The sequence below is a fragment of the Anopheles maculipalpis genome, chromosome 3RL (assembly GCF_943734695.1).
Source record: "Anopheles maculipalpis chromosome 3RL, idAnoMacuDA_375_x, whole genome shotgun sequence".
NCBI lineage: Eukaryota > Metazoa > Arthropoda > Insecta > Diptera > Culicidae > Anopheles > Anopheles maculipalpis.
In genome coordinates, this window is record NC_064872.1 from 25,575,818 (window position 1) to 25,596,133 (window position 20,316).

Consider the following 20,316-nt stretch of genomic DNA (forward strand, 5'->3'; position numbering starts at 1 on the left):
ACACTGGAACGACAGCCTTGACATTTCATGTCAATGTGCCAATATTTAGCTCAGCAACGTTGACGAAGAGCAAAAAAATCCAGCAGTGCGTTGAGTGATTCATCGATTTGTTTAAGCAGCAGCTGAGTGAAGTCATGATTTGCCAAAGCGTTTGGGGCTCTTTTGAAGAAATAAGCTCTAAAGCCATACTCCAATGAAGCGGCCAAAACTAAAACGAACATGACAGCTTAAGCTTTTCTTGGGCTATCAATTAGTTATAAGGCCTGATTATCCATTACAAACGGAAAAGTCTCAAGACAAACTTGTCAATACAAACGGGGAAAAAGAAGGCAATTGCAACTATGAAACCATTCGTATGACAGACAATTTTCGTTAAGCATTTTATTTTTTTTCGTTAAACCTTTAAAATCTTCAATCTGTCAAAGTAATGAAACCAACAAAAACAAAACGAAAAGTGTAAACAAAATGTTCTTGTTAAGAAAATATTTTGTGTTGTAGTTGATATTTGGGATATCAAAATAATTTTTTAAATTATGTGAGCAATGATAACAATAGTGATGACGAATGAACGAAAAAATCTTACTCAACAACGTCGGCTGCTTCGAAGTATGTTCGATCCTTTGGCACTTACTAATCAAGTGTGAATTTAGCCTGCGAAACGTTTGTGTAAAACCTTTTGGGAAGGTTCTCGAGGTTGTTCTTTTCAGATTTAAGAATTTTTTTTCGAAAAATCGAAGGAAATTTTACTCGATATTCGTAATAAGATTGAGCAACGTTTCCGCCAAAAAACTGGAAACACACAGGAACGAGTGAGTTTGGTGCCTTTCCGTTTCGAATAGCTGACGGAAAACAGTTTTTACAAATACGAGTCTCCGAACGATAATTATGATTCTGCAGCACAACAAATGTGACTGTGTGGTATGAGCCCTCTCATATTTGACATCATCAATCGCTGACGAACCAACAGCTAAAGCTGGCATCGAAGATAAAAAAAAACACCACACACACACATCACACAAAAATGCCAACTGTACAATCCAAAAACCTTATGATTTGTGTTTTGTTTTGTGTGCTCTTCCTTGCATATCCTTCTCAGTTTGACTGTTTTGTTTGCTTTGTTTTTTTGTTTCAAACTATTCTTCCTCTCTAGTCCTAAGACCTTAGAGAAAATGCTTCCACTTTTCTTTTCTTCTTAACGCTCGTCTCCTTCGGCATTTTCCGCTTTTCCGGCTTGACATCGTTTCCTCCCCTCTTTCTTACTTTTGTTTTTTCTTCCACCTCTTCCTTCCCCCTTCACAGCGGGGATACGTTAGCCATAAACAGAGAGAGAGGGGTTTGGAAATATGGATCTGCTTTCACATCCCGCCGTGTAGCCGTGCCGAGATGATGCACTTGTGAACGTGCATACACGCATGCAACGCAGCGCTGCTACCGCTGGGTGGGGACGGGTGTGAGTGGGACAAGAGCGATAAGTGAGTGAGAAAGAGAGAGAGAGAGAGAGAGAGAGAGAGAGAGAGAGAGAGAGAGAGAGAGAGAGAGAGAGAGAGAGGAACAAAGCTAGTCTTCTTTGCCACTCTTCGCCACAAGAGGGAAAACTTCGTTTTCAGCCACTCTGCGTCATCATCTTCCGCGTCGCAAAGATGGGAAAACTCGCATGTAAACCCTCTCATCTCAATTCCCATCTTTTTCTTGGAGGGCGTGTGTGTGTGTGTGTATGTGTGTATGTATATGGCGGAGGCACCCCACTCAAGACGGAAAAAAAACAGACGCTCACACACAAATGAAGAGAGGTCAACTTCCTGACAAGAGTGTGTGCTACCACCAATCTCTATAGCGGTGGGCAAAAGGAGGGAAAAATGGGGGAGGGGGGGGAGGAAAAACGGCACAAAACGACCAAAAGCAAAACAAAAAAGCGATCACTTTAAGCACACGAAACTGCTGTGGCCATTGCTTTTTTCCACGTCTCCAAGTCTGCCAAGTGGCCATTTGTGTGTGCGTGTGTGTGTAAGTATGGCGAGTGTCTGCGATTTTTGTTGTTGTATTATTTCACGGGGGAATGCACTCAACCCCGTCGCTTTTGGGTGATGGAAATGGTGGTGGGGAGGGGGGGGGGGGAGGAGGTCGAATGTATTTATGCACAGCGCGCCCGGCCAATGTGTTTCAACCCCTTTCGGTACAGCGAAAACGAAAGTTCGAACGCATTCGATCGATGTGCAACTCTCCATCCCACCAACCCGACAGCTTGTTCCATTTGGCCCGATATAATACACCCTAGTGGTCTACATTCCAAAACAGACAGACCCCCCCCCCCCTCTCCCACCCTTCTCATCCCTCCCTCACATCTTTTTCGACCGGAGCTTAAAACATCCTCCAATAAGCACAATAATTGTTGCAATTATCCATCGCGGCCTCCTCGCTTTTGGCTCTTGTTTTCTTATGCGCTTGCCGAGCTGGTAGGGCAGACACACACACACACACTGGGGATTTTAAGGAGATACCAACGGAGCGGGTTGGGTAGATGAAGGAGATCGATGATTCTGCTCTTTGGCAAACAGTGACGGCTCCACAACGGGGCAATTCCAATTTCCAATTAGCGGAGATCCAACACACAGCTTTCAGCGTGGAATGATAATCACATGCACACGGCAGAGGGGGGGGGGGGGGGGGGGGTTGGGAAACTCGCTAGAGTTTAGAAGCTCCTTTCGGAGTCTTCGGCGGTCGATGAGATGATCAAGAAAATCAGAAACGAGGCCAAATCGTCGCAGCATAGCATAACGGCGGTAATGTAAACACATAATGCAACTCGAACACTAGCGAGAGAGGGAGAGAGAGAGGGAGAGAGTACAGACGTTTTCAGTTGCTTTTTTGCACTAAAGCACAGGCACTCTGTGATGCACCACACTGTCTTGGGACGCACAACTGTGGGATGATCGCCGAGTGATCCTCCAGCAAGTGCAACACCGCACTTGCGAACTAGAGATGACCACAGACTTCCTTTCACTTCAAGCACACCAAACACACACACACACACACATTAAGTGGAGATTAGAAATTTTTGAACATTCAAGAAACCCGGACGCACTTTTCCATTCACAATTTTTACCGCTGTAAAGTGGCGCACTCTGCGTGAGCAGTACAAAAGGGAAAAATTCCGTTCGGACCAAGTACAACACAACACAGCTCGTACGACGACTGCTGGACCCCGTTTGTGCCACGACGCCAGGGCATACATACACTGCACACACAATCGGCGGAAGCTAATTTCTTATCCCTCTCTCTCTTTCTCTCTCTCCGTCTATCTCACTCTCCCTATATATAGTACACACTTCTCTCACACTATACCGCGAGATGGCTGCCGCCAACTCAACGCAACACACAACTGGATGGGGAGGACTGATCATTTTGCTCCAACAGGCGAGCGCGCGCGCGCGCCGCGTTTGTCGCGACGGGGCGACCAATACTACTTTCGCGTGTGTGTGTGTGTGTGTGCGCGCGACAAACCCCTCCAACATGGGGCGGTGGGGGGGTGAGTGTAGGCCGATCGCGCATATCTCCACGCATACTACTACCCTAACGGATAGACCCTTCCAGGCGGGGGTTGGAAAATCTGGGGGTGACTACACACTAGCTGCACTGGTAGTCGTCTACTCCTGGTGCGCGCACGAACGTCTCGTCGTGGTGGTAGTAATAATGGACCGCACAACCGATCGTCATCAAATCCGGTACACAAAAAGCCGTTTATGCGGCGCGACACACTATCATCATTTCGTCATCATGTTGATGATGATGATTGCGGATGTACTACTGTGATGCCACTAAAACGTCACCCACCAATACTGCTTGAAGCGCTGTATTTTTTTTCTTGTCTCTTTATTTTCAAGGGATGCAGCCCACCCTTTCGCATCGTTTGAAGTTGATGTTGATGGAATTGTGGAACACACAAAACTAACCTTCGTTTTTGGTGGCTTTGGTGCTCACAATAACCTACCGAATCCTACCGCACAGGATTTATGTTTATTTTTCCAATTTTACAACACACCACAAACGAACGGGCGATCGCACACACAAACCGGACGCGTTTAGTTCCTCCACAAACTGTGTGTGTCTTTTCGTGCGCACGTCACTCGCAACTGGTGCTGCGTGAGCGGATCACCGCTTAAGGGTGGTGTATTGGCCACTTTCCAATCCAACCGCTCCCTTTCCGAACCTTCCTTTCTCTCGGTGTCCATTTTCACCCTTCGGGATTTCTCGTCGTCTCACATAAACAAAAATGTTGCGGCCTGCAAGCAAGGGAACGCACACAGGAGAAAGTGAGACAGCAGAAGGAGAGTGAATAGATTTTGTGCTGTGTGTGCGTCGTGTGTGGAGAGAAAAGCTCTCACCCTCAGTGAGACGATGATAGTTTGATGATGATGATGACTAGTTTTTTCGATCTCGCAATCTCGAGGCGGATGCGAGAATTCGTCATGGACATGAAGGTTCGGTCCGACTTGGAACGTGGACAAGGCACGTACAACCAGCCCGGAGATTATGCCACGACGGCGCACCGCTATGAAACGCATACAGTGAGCAACACAACATATTGGTGAGCGAGAGAGAGGGAGAGCGTACATAACGCCGATGAGAAAGAGAACTTCCAGCATAATACAAACACTCACCAAAAGAATTTTATGCTCGCTTTCTAAGAGACGTGTGCGTGTGAGACTTAAACATAAGTTAGCGTGTCCACAACAAACACACACACACACACGCACACAGAGACGGACCTCTCGCAACGCACTTAAGCGACTAGATCTGGATGTGTTGGTGATCTTCTTCGGCAACAATGATGCTTGGTATGCGCCTTAAGCCCGCATTCTCCAGCGATACAGTCACTTCCTACAGCAGGAGTGACACGAACAGATTTTCTTCCCTATCTCACTCATTCATCCATTGCATACTTTCATCATCATCATCATCATTATCTAAGTCATCCAAGTCATCAAAGTCCCCGTTAGCTGCTGGCACAGAACAACTATGTTACTTGGTGTTTATGTAGCTTCACCACCATGTGAACCTTGCCTTTGCTGCCATCAACGCAAGAATGGGAAAATCAGAACAGATCTTTTGCTCGCACACTGGACAAATGAGCAACATAATTCGGTTGGAAGCAAAGCTTGCCCGGAGCAATTAAATAAATAATTGTCGCAAAAGGTTTCCCTCCCAATCGTCGGACACTGTGCGTGTGTGTTTCGTGAGTCCTGAGTGGAAAAATAGTTCATTTGATTTGCTTCACTCCTCGTCGAGGTAGCTGCTTTCTCTTGGGGCTCTTGGTTTGCTGGTTGGTTTTGCTGCTACTGCTGTCCAGCAGCGATGCCTTCCTTGGGAGAAAGACTAATTGACTCGAACTCAATTAGACGGAATAATCACCACTGCCGGCAAACGGTCGCACACACACGGAAGGTCGGCGCGCGCACTTGGCAAGCCGTTGTGCGTCGTTGTTGCTGAGCTTAAGAGCGGTTAAGAACAGCAGGACCGTTGTGCATATGTGTTTGTGTATGCATGTTGCAGCACACACCGCGCGAGCAGCGCAATGATGTCAGCTTATGTCTCGAAACGCTGCCACTGCATTCCAGTGCAATGAATCGACTGGAGAGAACCGATACCATACGCACGCTGCCGGCCTATAGCTCCAATCGACTAGCACGCACTAGCACCGTCTCACATCGTACCAATGCGTTAGAAGAGAGTGTTCGTGCCAGAAGACCAGAAATTGAGGCTCCCTTCTTCAACACAACACACATTTAAAGGGGAAAACGGGTTGCGGGGAGGGAGGGGTCGGACTGGGCAAATTCTGAAGCGGGATGACACCATCTTTAAAGGGTTCAATCGACGACGAAAAAGACTTGCATGTGCAACCACTTGTGCAATCGGAGCGCGAACAAACCACAAACCAGATTCCTACTCAGGCTCTTCCTCTATGTTTCCTCTATCGCTTCTTCTTTAGTTGAAAGACCGTAACAAAGACCAATTGACCAGCACCGAACCGAACAGATCCGGAACACGACAAACCATACAACACGGGCGATGAGGGTGATGATGCACACACACACACACAATGCCGTAAATCAAGCAAGAAGAAGTTTGCCGTCTTACTTTAGCTACTTGGGGGTAAGTTTCGGGATTCCTATCCCCCCCCCATTTGCCCTAATGCTGGCTTTCCAGAGCAAACAGATGCAATACACACTGTCGTGTATCGTTAACTGCATTCAGAGCACGCTCCCACCCCTAACCGCCCAGTCTCGGTCCGTGTCTAAGCGATGACCATGGGAGAGAGAAGCCAATGCTTCAAACCACTTGCCACATGCACCACACGTGCATTCGGGAAGCGGTACACATCTTGTACGCCGAGCGGAATACTGCTCCCGAAAAACGAACACTTTCCCGCGAAGACATCGGGGAGTGGCCTTACAGCTGGATGGTTTAGTTGCTTAGAGAGTTTTGTAACGTTGCAGCAGCAGCAGACGACAGTGGAAACGGTGAAAACTTTTATCATCATCAAGCACAACTGCCAGTAATGGGAGCGGGCCATTTGCTTACTACCAACTGCCACTAAGGGCACGAGAGAAAAACTTCCCGAGGTCTTTGGGGACATTAAAACTCTCGACGACTCTACCCGTCGGGGTTTTGTTGGACGGTTGCCTGCTTCCTGCCAATTGACATTTTTACGATAAAAATGCACTTTTTACTGTGCGCAATTGCAATGACACAGCGCTACGGCGGAGGACGTAACCAAGATCGCGGATATGCGCGGCTTGAAGCATACTTACCACACCACAGAGAGCTAAAGTGTGAAAACGTAGTTCCTGATCGTGTCCTTGAAAAGCATGGAAACAATGTTGTGTGTGCTCAACTTCTCGGTACAAAAACAAAGAAAACAGTAAAGGAATGGTGAAGAATTTTATTACATTCCAACGACCCATACAATTTCCAGCAGTTACTACTACCGTGCCCCGCCTGCAAAGTAACGCGATCGAAAACAAACAAACATACATAATTGAGGAACAGAAAATGAGGTTAAGCAGGACTAAGTTTCCCCTTTTTCCCGTTTCCCGTTCGGGAGCAGCTTCATAATCTTCCCCAGTTTTTGAATGCCCTTCCACACTTGATCGGAATTTTGAAGAAAAAGCCTCCAAACCTTCCAACAACCTCAACCTCAGCGCGCAGCATCAGGAGGACACATTTTCGGGGTCATCCTCCGCTGTTTACGACGTTCCTTTTTCCCTTACAACGAACGCTCGCAACATGAAATTCGAAGTTGTGTTCAGCATCCATTTTTATGTTTCCACTACACCATCACATTCCATTCCGGGTTCCACCAGACGGCCCAGCAAAGCATAAAGAGAGCAACACAATCCATTCGCAACACAACATCACAACGCCAAAAGTGTGCTGCTGTTGTTGTCAACGACCGGTCTCGGCCCGTTGCTTGCTGGGGTTTGAGATGGGAGCTGTGTTGTCAGCTTGTCGTCACGCTAACGCCACGAACAATGCTAACATAGCTTTGGCTCCGTACAGCACGCGATGTACGGTTTGATGATAGTTTTGCAAAATTTCGGAACAAAATCCATGTCCGCGAAGAGCCGAGAGCCTGCCTGGAGAGTGAATGTATGCTGATGGTGTGAGGTACTTCATTTTTAGTACAACTTGGCCGCTCGGCTCTCTCCGAGGTAGATGTGGTGCATCATCGTGGCGAAGGATCCAGTGCAAAAGGAGCGAAACAGAAGGGTACGGAACGCTAGGATGCATTAAAGAATCACTAACGAAGTACCTTAAGCCTCTCGTGACACAGAGTGGTGTGCTTTGTGGGTGTGCCGGCAAGGCAAAACGACTTAACTTTGGGGAAGTGCAGCGGGTTTCTCCATCGACACTGACAACCAACCAACACACGAGGATGTAGCGCCATTTTAGACGACAAGCACGAAAAGCTCGTTCAAAACCTTACGTCCCGGAGGTCGTTCATCACGATAGCACTCATATTTCAACGTACAATTCCCCCCTTTCTCTCTCTCACACACACACACAAGGATGCATGTTGCATACGGGGTAAAGGATGTAAAACTACATGCTGTTCACCCAACACCCAGGATCCACCCAGTGGGAATGTAATGGACAAGTGCATCCAATATAAACCTCTTCTTGCCCTCTTCCCAACACCGAACATTCAATTTTATCGGTACAAATAGACAGCTTTGAATGTGCCTTTAAAGTATCTTCATCATACAGTGCGCGTGCTTATTTGCGTGAGCCTTTGGCCAGGTTGAAAACAGATGTTTTCCTTTAAAAAAAAATCAAACGTGTTTCCTAAGTCAGCCACCACCAACAAGTACAGCGCATGGCCCGTTCTTCCTCATGCCTTGCAAAAAATGCTTTCAACGACAATATTTAGTATCTGGATGAATGTCCCTTACCGGGTGGCAGGAGAAGCAGCATCACAAGCAAGCCGATAAGTTGAGGCATCGCTCTTTAAGAGAACATTACCGCGGAAAGTTCGTGACGTGGAAACTTAATATTTTGATGGGTTCAGCCGCCTGCCCCTGTTATGGATGCTAACACCGGATTTTGCCGTTTGGTGTTCTTCCTGGTGTTAGTAGCCTCATCTATTAGTGGCCTTGCATCACCATCATTTGCTAACTTCGTCTTGTCGGCGGAGAAGCGCTTCAATCTTGAATCAACTTTTGCTCCATTTCATCGAAAGGAAAATTGATCCCTCTGAAAGCACATCATTATGATGCGGTGTTGGATAAAAGTTAAGGATGACTCATATTATGCTGTACCGTATAGCGTAATGCCTTTTAAAGAAGTCATAAGGACCAATAATAATACATTTATTTTATAATATTTCTCAACTGTATGATGCTATCTTTTTGAGTAAAAGACTACATTTAGGTTGAGAATTAGGTTGAAACTGGAGTTAAGTTTTAGTAACACAGCAGCAGCACACAAGAATACATCTGATCTTGGGAGTATGGGCTTGATCCTTGATTAGAAGACCATGCAATATCTAAATATTCGAAAAACAATTGAAGACATTACAGTTTTCCGGATGATCAGCACAGGATTGATCAACCTTGGACGCCGGTTCAGATCATATTTGATCCATCACATAAGACTGGTGGATCGCTGTAAACTTCTTCATGTCCTTGGCTTAACGACCTCTAAGGTCATGCCGGCCATCGAAATGGCTTTCTAGACTGCCGATACCAAGTAGTTGGTTAGTCAGTCCTCACTACGGGGGGACGGTCCGGATGGGATTTGAACCTCGGTCCTGCCGTTTGAAGACTGACGCCGCTGTCGCCTATACCACCGGGCCGCCCCTAAACTGTACTGCTGTTTAGGGGCGCTGTAAACTAGATACTGTTAAATACTTGAGTCCTGCACCCAATTCCTTTAGCCGTTGGTGGTCAAGTTTAATACTGTTCTAGAAACAATAAAGTTTCGTGAATTTCAGATGCAGATTTTCGAATAAAAATATCTACGAAAAGCTAGTTGATGTTTAGTTCCCAATCTTATGCATCCAAAGATGCCTTTTTGGCCATCCAAATCAACCAGATCAGTTCCTCAGATTCGAAGCGAGAGCCCATCTTTGTTCAGGCTTGTTAACCTCTAGCTCTCCCTTGACAGGCGCCATGGGAACGTTAACCTTCCTTCTGCTAGCTGCAGCACCATCAAACTAACAATAATTACCCTTTTTATGAGCATCATTCTGCCATCTAAAACTGCATACTGCAGCACACTTTTACGTCTCACGTGTATGTGTAGAGAGAGAAAAAAACCCTCAGCCAACAAAACGATGTTTTATTTCCGCAAAGGAAACAACGAAAAAATGCAACACCGTACCCATGTACGAAGAAATCTTTACGATTCTCGCCGGAGGTTCCACCTTCGCGAGCTGTTTTGCCACATTCCCATCTTTATGTCCAGAGACGCCGCCAATGATGAGTGCATTCAAAATTGCCGCTGGATATACACACTCTACTCCCGCCCGACGCTCGGCAAAGAAGTCGTTTTGTTGTCTGGCGGCGTGCATAATATAGAAATATGGGATGCACACACACACACACACCATTATCCACCGAATAACTTGCCAAACGGGAAGCAACCAAACTAAACCGCCGCTTGGAGAAGGAGACGGATGTTGACAAGGATCATCGCTCGCTTCACAGCGACCATCATCAAATAGAAGAAAAAAAAACCCTTTTTGCGCAAAATAAGCTTTTGAGCGTTAACAGCAAAACAGGCGGCTGCTCTTTGCCAGTCTCCTCCATGGCTGTGGTTCCGCCGGCCAGCCCCGTGCCATTGCGTACAGCGCACACTACTCTAACTTACGATTTATGGCCCATAAAAGACATGGCCGTGTGGCGCATATTCTCTGCTGCGCCGAGGAAAGAGCCGGCGAGCAGGAAGTCTAGTGGCACAGATTATCGTCCCTTGCAATATTCATCCGCGAAGGGGGTTTTGTGTGCGTCCGGCGCCGTGCCTACCCGGGGACGGATTTTGCAACAAGTTGCCGTGTTCTTCATTTTGAACGGCACCAGAAGCATCGCGAGGTCGCACGAGGCGGCAGATTTTATGCTCAGCGCGCGCGGTCATGCATTCGGGAAGCCAGGGGCGCGCAAACGATTTTATTACGATCAGATTTATTGCACCGGTCGTGGTGTGGCATCGGCGGAACCCGAGCTTCACGATCTCGACCGCACAAGGCAGCATCAAACTTCATCAAAAACTTGAAGCCGACGGTTTCATCGATGTACATTTTATTGATCGAGTTACAATCGATTTCATTTCCCGCTCCCAGAGGGAATCATTTTAACTAGAGAAGTGGCATATACACGCTTCGTTTTTTTTTTTTTTTTTTTGGGTACATCATCCCACACAGGCCACCACCACTAGATCGGTGGTATCGATAACAATTGCATTCTGGCAGTTAATACATCTCTCTCTCTCAATGTGTGCGCACCACGATTCAGCGATCATCAGCGTCATCGCCGTCACCCAGAGGGGTTCGAACGGAGCGCGCGATTTGAATAGGAACCGAAGGTCAAATTCATTAATGTTTTAGTTCAACAAATTAAGCGTCAGTCTCTTGTCGGTTGGCCGCACAATACACTGCTACTAGGTGACTTCTTCTGCCTGGTGCAGCTATATTCATCTTTCTTCCATCCGATATCCAAGTACGTATCTGTCGACGTCAGCAATCGACAGCCGGTATCCTTCCGGGTGTCCGGGTTCTCCGTCTGGTCATGTATCCAGTTACCATTTGCTCTCTTTCTCTCTCCCTCAACCATCACCGGTGTATCGATATCCGAGCTCTGGGGCCTCTAAAGGGCTAATTTATCAGCTCATCGAGTTACACGCCTCACGATAAAAAGACTTCGGTTTGCACGATTGCACGAGATATGTTGGAGTTGCCTATCCGGCATTGGATCATTCATGCACGGTCTGTGTAGCGTCGTTCCCAGTGTGGAAATTCCCAATTGATTTCCAGCTAGCTTGCTGGCGCGCTTAGCCCTTATCTCGTGGTAGTTGCAACAAGAGAGCAAACATATTGCACATATCCTCTGAGTTTGATGACGCACCGTCCAGACATCGATTCAGGGTCATCCGGTCTTTCCATATGCTTAAAAGCACGCTCTTCTGGAGCTCGGTTGCGGCTGGAAATTGTCAACCAGACGGAACGGTCGATCAAAATCGATCGCAAACCGTATTGATAGTGTGTGGGCCCAAGTAACCCCGCCAGGCAGCATAAACATCAACCGTCTGGACGGAAGTACCGGGCGTGTGGAGCTGCACATTGTTTGCCCAATCACGTATCCAACATACAGACGCACACATTCAATGCCGCGATTCTACACTTCCGAGCGAGCAAATATGATTTCGTATTCATTGTAAACAGCCACAAGTTCCGATCTTTGCAACGTTTGCATACCCTGCTTTGTTATATCGGTTTTTGCCACCGGGAACGGTTCAATTTTGCATAAACATACGCCCAGCACACGCTGATCCTTACAGGCGCCGGAAATAATAGATTCAATTTGTACTCTTCCTAACCTTTTCCGAATGACCCTGTCCGGCACATACGCAGTGAGAAGCGTAAAAGCACCCCCAAAACCATGCTCGACAGCCAGCCATTGTACTGCGCTCATCGGCGCACGACGACGCCAGGTTCCGAAAAGCCCCGTGATCTGTGATCCGGACAGTGAACGAAGCCGCTTGTGTACATCGTCATCATTGGAGAGGTGACTTTCGGGTGTCACTAGCTTGCGTTACGCCTACTCAAGAAGTAAGTGGGTTCGACGGACGACGAAGACAGGGTCGAGAGACCGATTTGAAAATCAAATTTATCACCTTTCTGCGCCCCATCAAGAGAAGTAACCTGCTGCTTACCCATCAGGAACTTGTCGCAGGCCTCTAACTTACGGACGGCAATTCGCGACCTGTTCGCATAATTTCCATCCCATTCGTAATCCTCGTTCTCGCCTCTGTATCACTCTCCCTACCGAACCCGTTGCGTTCGTTGGGAACAGATTTTAATTCGCGGCATAATGTTACCCACAAAGCCAAGGGTCCCACTCCAAAAAAAAAGGGGAAAAGTGACCTTTTGCCTCCATTCGAAAGCGAGAACTGAGTACGATAGCAAGACTTATGAATTCTTGAACTAGTAGTTGGGTTTATTAAACTTTACAAAACATTTATCCTTGAAAAGAAGGAACCGGAAACACTTCTCGTTAGGCACACCCATTCTCTCTCTCTCTCTCTCTCTCTCTCTCTCTCTCTCTCTCTCTCTCTCTCTCTCTCTCTCTTGCTTTAAGTTTTTTTTATTCATGAAGAACGGCCAGCCTCCGTACTGCTATCTAGCTTCCACGTGAAATCTATTAAAATTCATATCCTCCCCATAAACCAAAAAAATCAAAGAGTTAACGTTTGATCCCGGTGGCGGATTAGAGGACACCCGGGCCATTAATAATCGTATCTCACCCCGACGCCAACAGACGTCCCAAAGGTGTGTGAATTTAGATTGACGCAAATTGTCACCACATTTCTGCTATCTTCTCTTCTTCGTGTGTTCGGGCACAATATGGGCTTTTTTATCGGTTTTAATGGACGGAAGGAAGGGGCACCTTTTGCCACAGGAAGGAAGGGAAAAAATATAAAACAATTAAGCATTGGCGATGCGTTGGCGGTGTTTCCTCGTGGTAGCGCACCTGGTGGTGGTAGTCATGCCGACACCAATAAAACTTGGGGTCCAACGATTATCAGCCACTAACGGTTGGTAAAAGTTATTGTGTCTTGGTTTTTGGATTTTGAGCATTCATTTCTCATGCTTACGCTTAGCAATTTGAGGACAGAAAGGCCCTTTTTCTAACCTTAAATTTAACTATTCTACAAGTGTCATGTCACCCAGTTTCATCGGTTTGATTACACTTGAAGCAAGATATCGATACATCAACCTTTATCCGGAGTGCATTTTAATTCTTAACCTAAAAAAACAAGGAAATAAAAGAAGTTCGCTCACTTACCTCGAATAGTTTCCCGGTTGCCTGCAATCTGGAACGTGACTGCTACCCCCGGCCGTACGTGAAACAGGACAACGTGCTCCGACGGTGGTGTATGGGCCGGACAGAATGGACGTGTTTCTAGCTCGAACCCGGGCCCGAAATGGAACACCGGTTCGACCATTGGCCAACCGGCGGCAGCGGCAGCAGCCGCCGCTGCCTGATTGTGCGTCGTGTGGGTCGCCGTTGACGCTACGACAGCTGCCGCCGCAGCTGCATTGGCCGGCATGCGTTGACCAGCCGTTGCCGGTATACCGTTGATAAGCTGATGATGATGATGGTGATGGATGTGGTGCATCGACTGAATGCGCTGATGTTGCAGCGTGGGTTGGTTCACTTTGAGGCCGGTCGATGCCGCCACCGCTCCGGTGCTCGGTGCAAGCGTTAGAATGGGCTGCTGTGCCTGGCTGGTAGCGACCGTCTGTACGGCCACGGTACCATTGCCAGCTCCACTACAAACCGTGCCCGGTCCCGTGCCGGTCGTAACGCAGCTGTTCAGCGAACCACCGGTGGCCATAGCGACGGCGTTCCGTGCCGTAGGAGCTACTACCGCGATGGCGGCTGATGTGGCCGTTTTCGTCACCACGATACCGCCCGTCGTGCCGACCCCGATCGGTGGTTCTGTGGCCATCTGTATCTGCACCCGGCGATGCTTCTTCACCGTGCCGATCGGATAGTATGCGGTCGCGTGTGCTGCCGTGGCAGCTGCTGTTAGTGGTGGAGGGAAGCTGAATAATGGTTGCTGCTGTTGCTGAGATTGCTGCTGCTGCTGCTGCTGCTGCTGAAGCTGCACCGGATGGGCAGGAAGGAGATGATGGTGGTGATGATGTTGCTGGTGTGGCGGCTGGGCCTGGATCAGCACCTGCGAGGACGTGGAGGAAGAGGAGGCGGAACAGGACAGCGCCACCGTAGACGGCTGGTGGATGATCTCCTTCGGGCACTGGGGCTTCTGCTGCTGCTGCTGGGAAGCGGTCGATAATAGTGGTGCCTTTACCATCGAAAATCTGGTTTTGCGGATGGCACCTGCTCTACCGTCACACTCCGTGATTTATTCCGTTTGTTCACAAGTTAGCGATCGAAAAACTTAAACGGCCAAATGGATGCTTTGGAATGTTTGCCTTTTTTGTTGAAAAGGATACACTTATTAACACGTACACAAACACTTTCGCACATAAACACACACACTTTCACAGTTCGGGCGCGGATGAATCTAACTGACACGCTGTGTGTCTCACAAACCAAGCATGGGGGCGCCTTCTCCCAGCGCGAAACCAAGCTTAACTGTGGCTATGGCGCGCGCGCGAGCTCATAAACCCAATGGACGTAGCAGCCGCTCGCTCGCTCACGTTCTCTTTCTCTAATTGCAGCGCAATTCATTGGGGGGACACGGGAACACGCCAAACCACGCCAGATAAATTCATCAATCGGTCCTCAGCCGCGCGCACACCACAAACACTTGCAAACGCGGAGGCTCACTTACGTGGCCGATGACGCGATTTGGCGACTGGAGCACGTAGCGTAGTAGCAGCTGGTGCTGATGGTAACGATTGGACACCCATCAAAGGACATCCCACCAATCCTTGACGCCACTTATCACGTTCACAAATAGCTTTGTATCCTTCTCTTCTTTGGCACCTTTGGTAAAGGATCATAAAACGCGCGCAACGACTGTAGAAAGAAAGGACACGACTTTGTTGCAACAAGTTCTTTCGATATTTGCGGCCTGGTAACTCGTAAACACTAAAGCAACACCCCCGTCGTTTGCCGTACTATTGCTAGGGACACTTTAAACACACCAAATGCAAATACTTGTTCCGTACTGTCTCGCGTTGTGGGGAAGTGTCTGGTGATGTTTCTGCAAAGAGAGGTAAAAGAAAATGGAACTTCAATTAGTTACTACAAGGATGATGATACAAAACAACACCTATACTTAGCACACAAGGGAAGATCGACAGAGACTTGCGAGTCCAAAGCGAACAATCTATATGAGGGGCCTTTTGGCAACAAACAATTTCTTCCCTTCGTGCGTTTGTGTGGGTTTTGGTCACCGAAAGAAAGGAAAAAATGCGTTTCTCCACTGCCTCCGGGCCGCTGGAGAGTAGTCAGGCTCTTATCGCACTTTTATGCGACAACTTCCCATGTTTTTCTTTTCCCTCCTCCGTCTGGACCTGGAATTTAGGCGTATGATTTATAGGACTTGCTGCCTCCCGCGTATCGGACCGGGAACAGTGTACGTGCATCGACTGCCGACTAAACACCCGGAATCACCCTCCCCCGGATGTGACGTCGATGGTGAGCTATTTTTATCCCCACAAGTGCAGGCAGGCAGGCATCGCGATGAAATATTACACCAAATTTGACCCACGCAAATCGTGCAATCACAATCAGGCGAGCGAACAGACTCTTGGCTTGCCAGTTCCTCGGGGTGATGATCTATGACGTCGGGTTCGGTAGGCGGCGTGTGTCACACAGCATAATCGCCGATATCGTCGCTTCGATGGCTTCAATCGACGACGTGGTGTTAACCTTCCGAATGAATCAATGAATTTCACATCACACGTCACCGCTCGAATGTGCGTCACGCAGGACAACAGGAACGAATTCTCCGGGAATTTCGCATTTGTCTTCTAAATAACCTAGTTACCGAAGCCGGAAGGTAAATAAGCCACGTATTCTATTAAATTCCTCATAAAAAGTGCTCACAAGTTTGCGCGCTGGACGCATCGTAATCAACAGAGCGGAAGGGTCAAGAACAACAACGAAAAAGAAGCATAAGGCGCCAAGAGGTTTTCCGGCAGAATGTGTTGGACTTCAAACGTTCGAAATCTATCTAGCCAAACATAAACGTAAACAATTATAATGCTTGTATCAACGTGATGGCCCATTTTCGGTGTTCTTTTCCTTATCTAATCACAAATGACCGCAAAAAACAAGCAATCTTTTACACGGTAAGTTCAACAAATGGCCCCGAGGTGGTGCTGTAGAGGGGGAATCACCCGGCTCCCATTATCTCATCGCTTGTAATAAATATACTATTACTACGGAGGAAAATGGAATCCGTTTCAATCGTAAAAGAAAGGGTTGAATATTAAAGAACGGAAAAAAATGTTCCACTTCCTGCGTATGCGAACCGCCATTCATATTTAAAGGGCGAACACATGCCATGGATAAGACAGTGGAGAGCAGCACACCGGTTTATCTACCTTGAATTATAACAGACAATCCCTTTAAATAGACCTAGGAATCTCTGGAACATGTATTCAAGGATATTATTATTGAAGGACGGGGATGCATGAGATTCAAAATTCGCAAACACATTTCGGGATTCGATCTCACTACCCTTCTCTCGCTTATCTATTCTCTCTCCCATATTTAGAACACATGAGCGAGTCGTCGTGGCGCATCGCACTACACTATCTGCTGTGCTACGGTTTCGGTGCGCTAAAATTGCAATATCAAGCTCACCCGGCGACAACCAACCAGAGAGAGAGAGAGAGAGAGAGATACCGATCATCGGGTGATGTATTTCGGGATAGGATTAAGGAAGAAACGTTATAGGAATATATCGAGACGTGGAGACAGTGTGTGCCTATCCATCCGAAGGTATTAAGTTAATTTTTCATCAATTCTACTTTCCATTTTTGCGCTATATTACACGCAGTTTTGTGTACTCTACTGCTGCACAACATGCACAGCCACAGGGGAATAGGAGGCACGAACCGGCGAGGCACATTTAATACCATTATTTATGTATCCAAATCAGACCCACTGTGTGAGTGTTTGCAAGGGCTTCTTCGGTTCCACTGTTGTTCCTACCACGCGAGCGATTTTCTGCGATACGGCCCTACGGCTCGACATCGTGTAATAGCGATAGCATATGGTAACGACACTGATTAATAATCCACACTTGGCTAATGCATTTACGCGCTAGGCAGTTCTTGAGGGGGGCCCTGAAGTTTTTGGACACATCTACAAAGATAGAAACAAAAAGAGAGAGAGATAACGGGAGGCAAAAAGGCATAGCAACCACTACAAGAAGCCGGTATGGCATTCCACAAACGCACTCAATCACGTTCCTTCGGTTTCGCATTCCGGCAGCATGTTCTGCTACTTAGTGTCTATCGTTCGCCGCCCCAGAACTTAGTATGATTGATTGGATATTCGAGCATCTTCAAATGGCTGTTCGATGGTACAAAACTTCATGACGCTACACGATATTCAGCAGAGCCTTGAAATAGAGCACAAGCAGCCCATGATTATCGTCTCCGTTACCAGGGGCGGTGCTGTTCGTACATATTGCGCATCAACCACGTCGCGGATGCATCGAAGAAAATGGAGAAACGAAATCAGCTGGAATCCTGACGAGTATCCCTACCAACCAACACCCTAGCTGCAACTCTGCGTGTGGCTGCGCACACTTTCGCCTCGTGTCTAGGGTTGGTCCTTGGCTCTACCTACACCCACACACCGATATGACACGCAGCATCATTTGCTTCCTGCTTTTACTACCACAATACGACTGGGCTCTCCTAGGTGAGAGTTTCGTTCACGTTGCAGTACCATCAGCGGCAGCCTTGGCTTGCAGTAGTCGTGCCGATTTCTACCAATTTATGTAACGCCCAACTATCTTCACTCGGCCATCTCGATCTAAACTGCAACCGACGTGCTCGCGGGAATGCCACGTTTTAAAAATGGTGCGAAAATTGGTACGAGTTGGCGCTGATGTTCTGCCATATGTCAAGCTATGGTCTTCATCAAAATGCATCCTTCCAGATGTCTCCTCGTCAGTGCTGCCGGTGTATATTTTGTCACATGCACCAAACCCGGTACATTGCACACGATCTGCTAGACACGGTCAGGAAGAAGAGGAAGAAAACAATTCTCTCAACCTTCCAGACACACATACGCACGCACTTTCACTAAACACGCTGACAGCTACTACACACCGAAGGACATTCGGGAAACTGTGGTAATCTCCACTACTAGGCAACATCACAGCAACATCAGATTTGAAGCACACAGGCAAATGCAATTTCTGTCCTTACCGAAGAAAACCTCCTACTAATCCCTGTTTCCCGAGCAAAGGCTCTGATAATAGCGTCAGAGGTTCCGGATATTCCACGAATGACTCACACAAACGGCCACTGCTTTGATGCTAAGGCTACACTCCGGGACAGAGATATCTCTCGCTTGGCCACACCGCACACATCTATTTCCGAAATTGGGAAAATCTACTGTGGAGCCCCTTATTGCCACGCCAATATTGTCGCCGTTGCACAGCCGCATAAACACAGTCAAACACATGCGCATCCCTTATCGTCTGATCCGGTGGAGCTCCGGTGTGGTACGCTGGAAAATCGCTCTACACACAGCCTCCTCTTGCGGAGCACTTTTTCGCGTTACCATTTCCTTCTCTCATCGGACGCACTTGTGCGCTCTTGCGTGTTTTTTCTCTCTCCGCAAAGAGGGGGGGAAAATAAATGCAAATAATTCCGGGAATGCCGCTGCTTTTGACAGATGGATGCTTTTGTTATTACAATTCGCGGAAAGACTTTTCCCAATAGGCCGACGGGAGTGGAACGAGGGGAGCGATAAAGTGAGGGGGAGTGCAGTCGGAAAAAGTGCATCTCCAGCTGGTAGCAGGGCAGATGGTTAATTATAAGTTTCCATCAGTGCATTAAATTTCGTTCCTATCACCACCGCCCTTTTACGATTGGCACAACTTTTACCGTCCAGAGAGACTTTGTTGATCGCTGGGGGTTTTCCGTAAAAAGGATGTCTTTTTGTGTGCACACTTGCCACTGAGTATGAATAATTGAACCTTTTTCCAGCAAATCGTCCGCTCGCCCTATCAGCCCTTTCGCGAGAAACGCCCTCACGCTCACATATGGACCACATGCACGCACACTTCCGACACACTTGCGAATTTTAACCAGGTTCAAGACAGGCTACGATGGCACACTTTTCACATCCTGGCAATTGCATCACATTATGCATCACGTTCCCCGAACGGCCAGAAATGCACCGTTGGCCAGGAGGAGTAACACAAAAAAACCACTCACAGGGACACACCCGGGACACTCGCATCAATTTTCTCGATACGCAAGCGGATCTTACAGCACGGATTTTCTCTCAATCACCACCACCCGGACGCACACAACCCGGCGCTGTGTTGGCGTCGTTTTTTCCGGACCATATTTTCACCGTTTACTTACATCAATTCACATCAATCAACGCTCGGCACTGTCTACAACTGGTAGCAAACGCTGTACTGGACCGACATCTTCGCTATTTATTTAGCACTGACTAAAACACGCACACACACACACGAATGCATACCCACACACTCATACATACACGTACGCACACGATGAACAGATTTTACGCCGAATTTTCACCAATTTTCACCTATTTTTCCTACACATTTTCTTTCCGGACGCGTTTGACGCTTCCAAATAGCAAATTTGAGCCCGTTTGACGTTTGGCCGTGCATTTTCCCGAGCTGTCAAATGTGGGCACTGGAGCAGGCGTCCTTTTCATTTATATTGTTGATAAAATCGGTAGGTTTTAAAATCAAAATTCAGCAAAAACATATAATAATTGCGGGAAAATACACCTGATTGTTGTAAAAATTTGAAATTCAATTGTAGCCATAAAAAGTTTACAATCACGAGGAAATGAAACAGAAAATTTCATTTATTTCCAGAATGCTTTCATGACC

The 20,316-nt window shown here is 47.5% G+C and overlaps 1 protein-coding gene across 1 annotated transcript in view; it reads right to left on the reverse strand.

Moving 5' to 3' along the window:
* Positions 1-14,672, reverse strand: part of LOC126563779 (fibronectin type-III domain-containing protein 3A-like) — a 46,571-nt gene extending 31,899 nt beyond the window's left edge. Inside the window, exon 1 of the mRNA XM_050220513.1 lies at positions 13,560-14,672. Coding sequence (XP_050076470.1) covers positions 13,560-14,592 — 1,033 coding nt within the window. The 5' untranslated portion in view covers positions 14,593-14,672. The remainder of the gene's footprint in view (positions 1-13,559) is intronic.
* Positions 14,673-20,316: the final 5,644 nt, after the last annotated feature.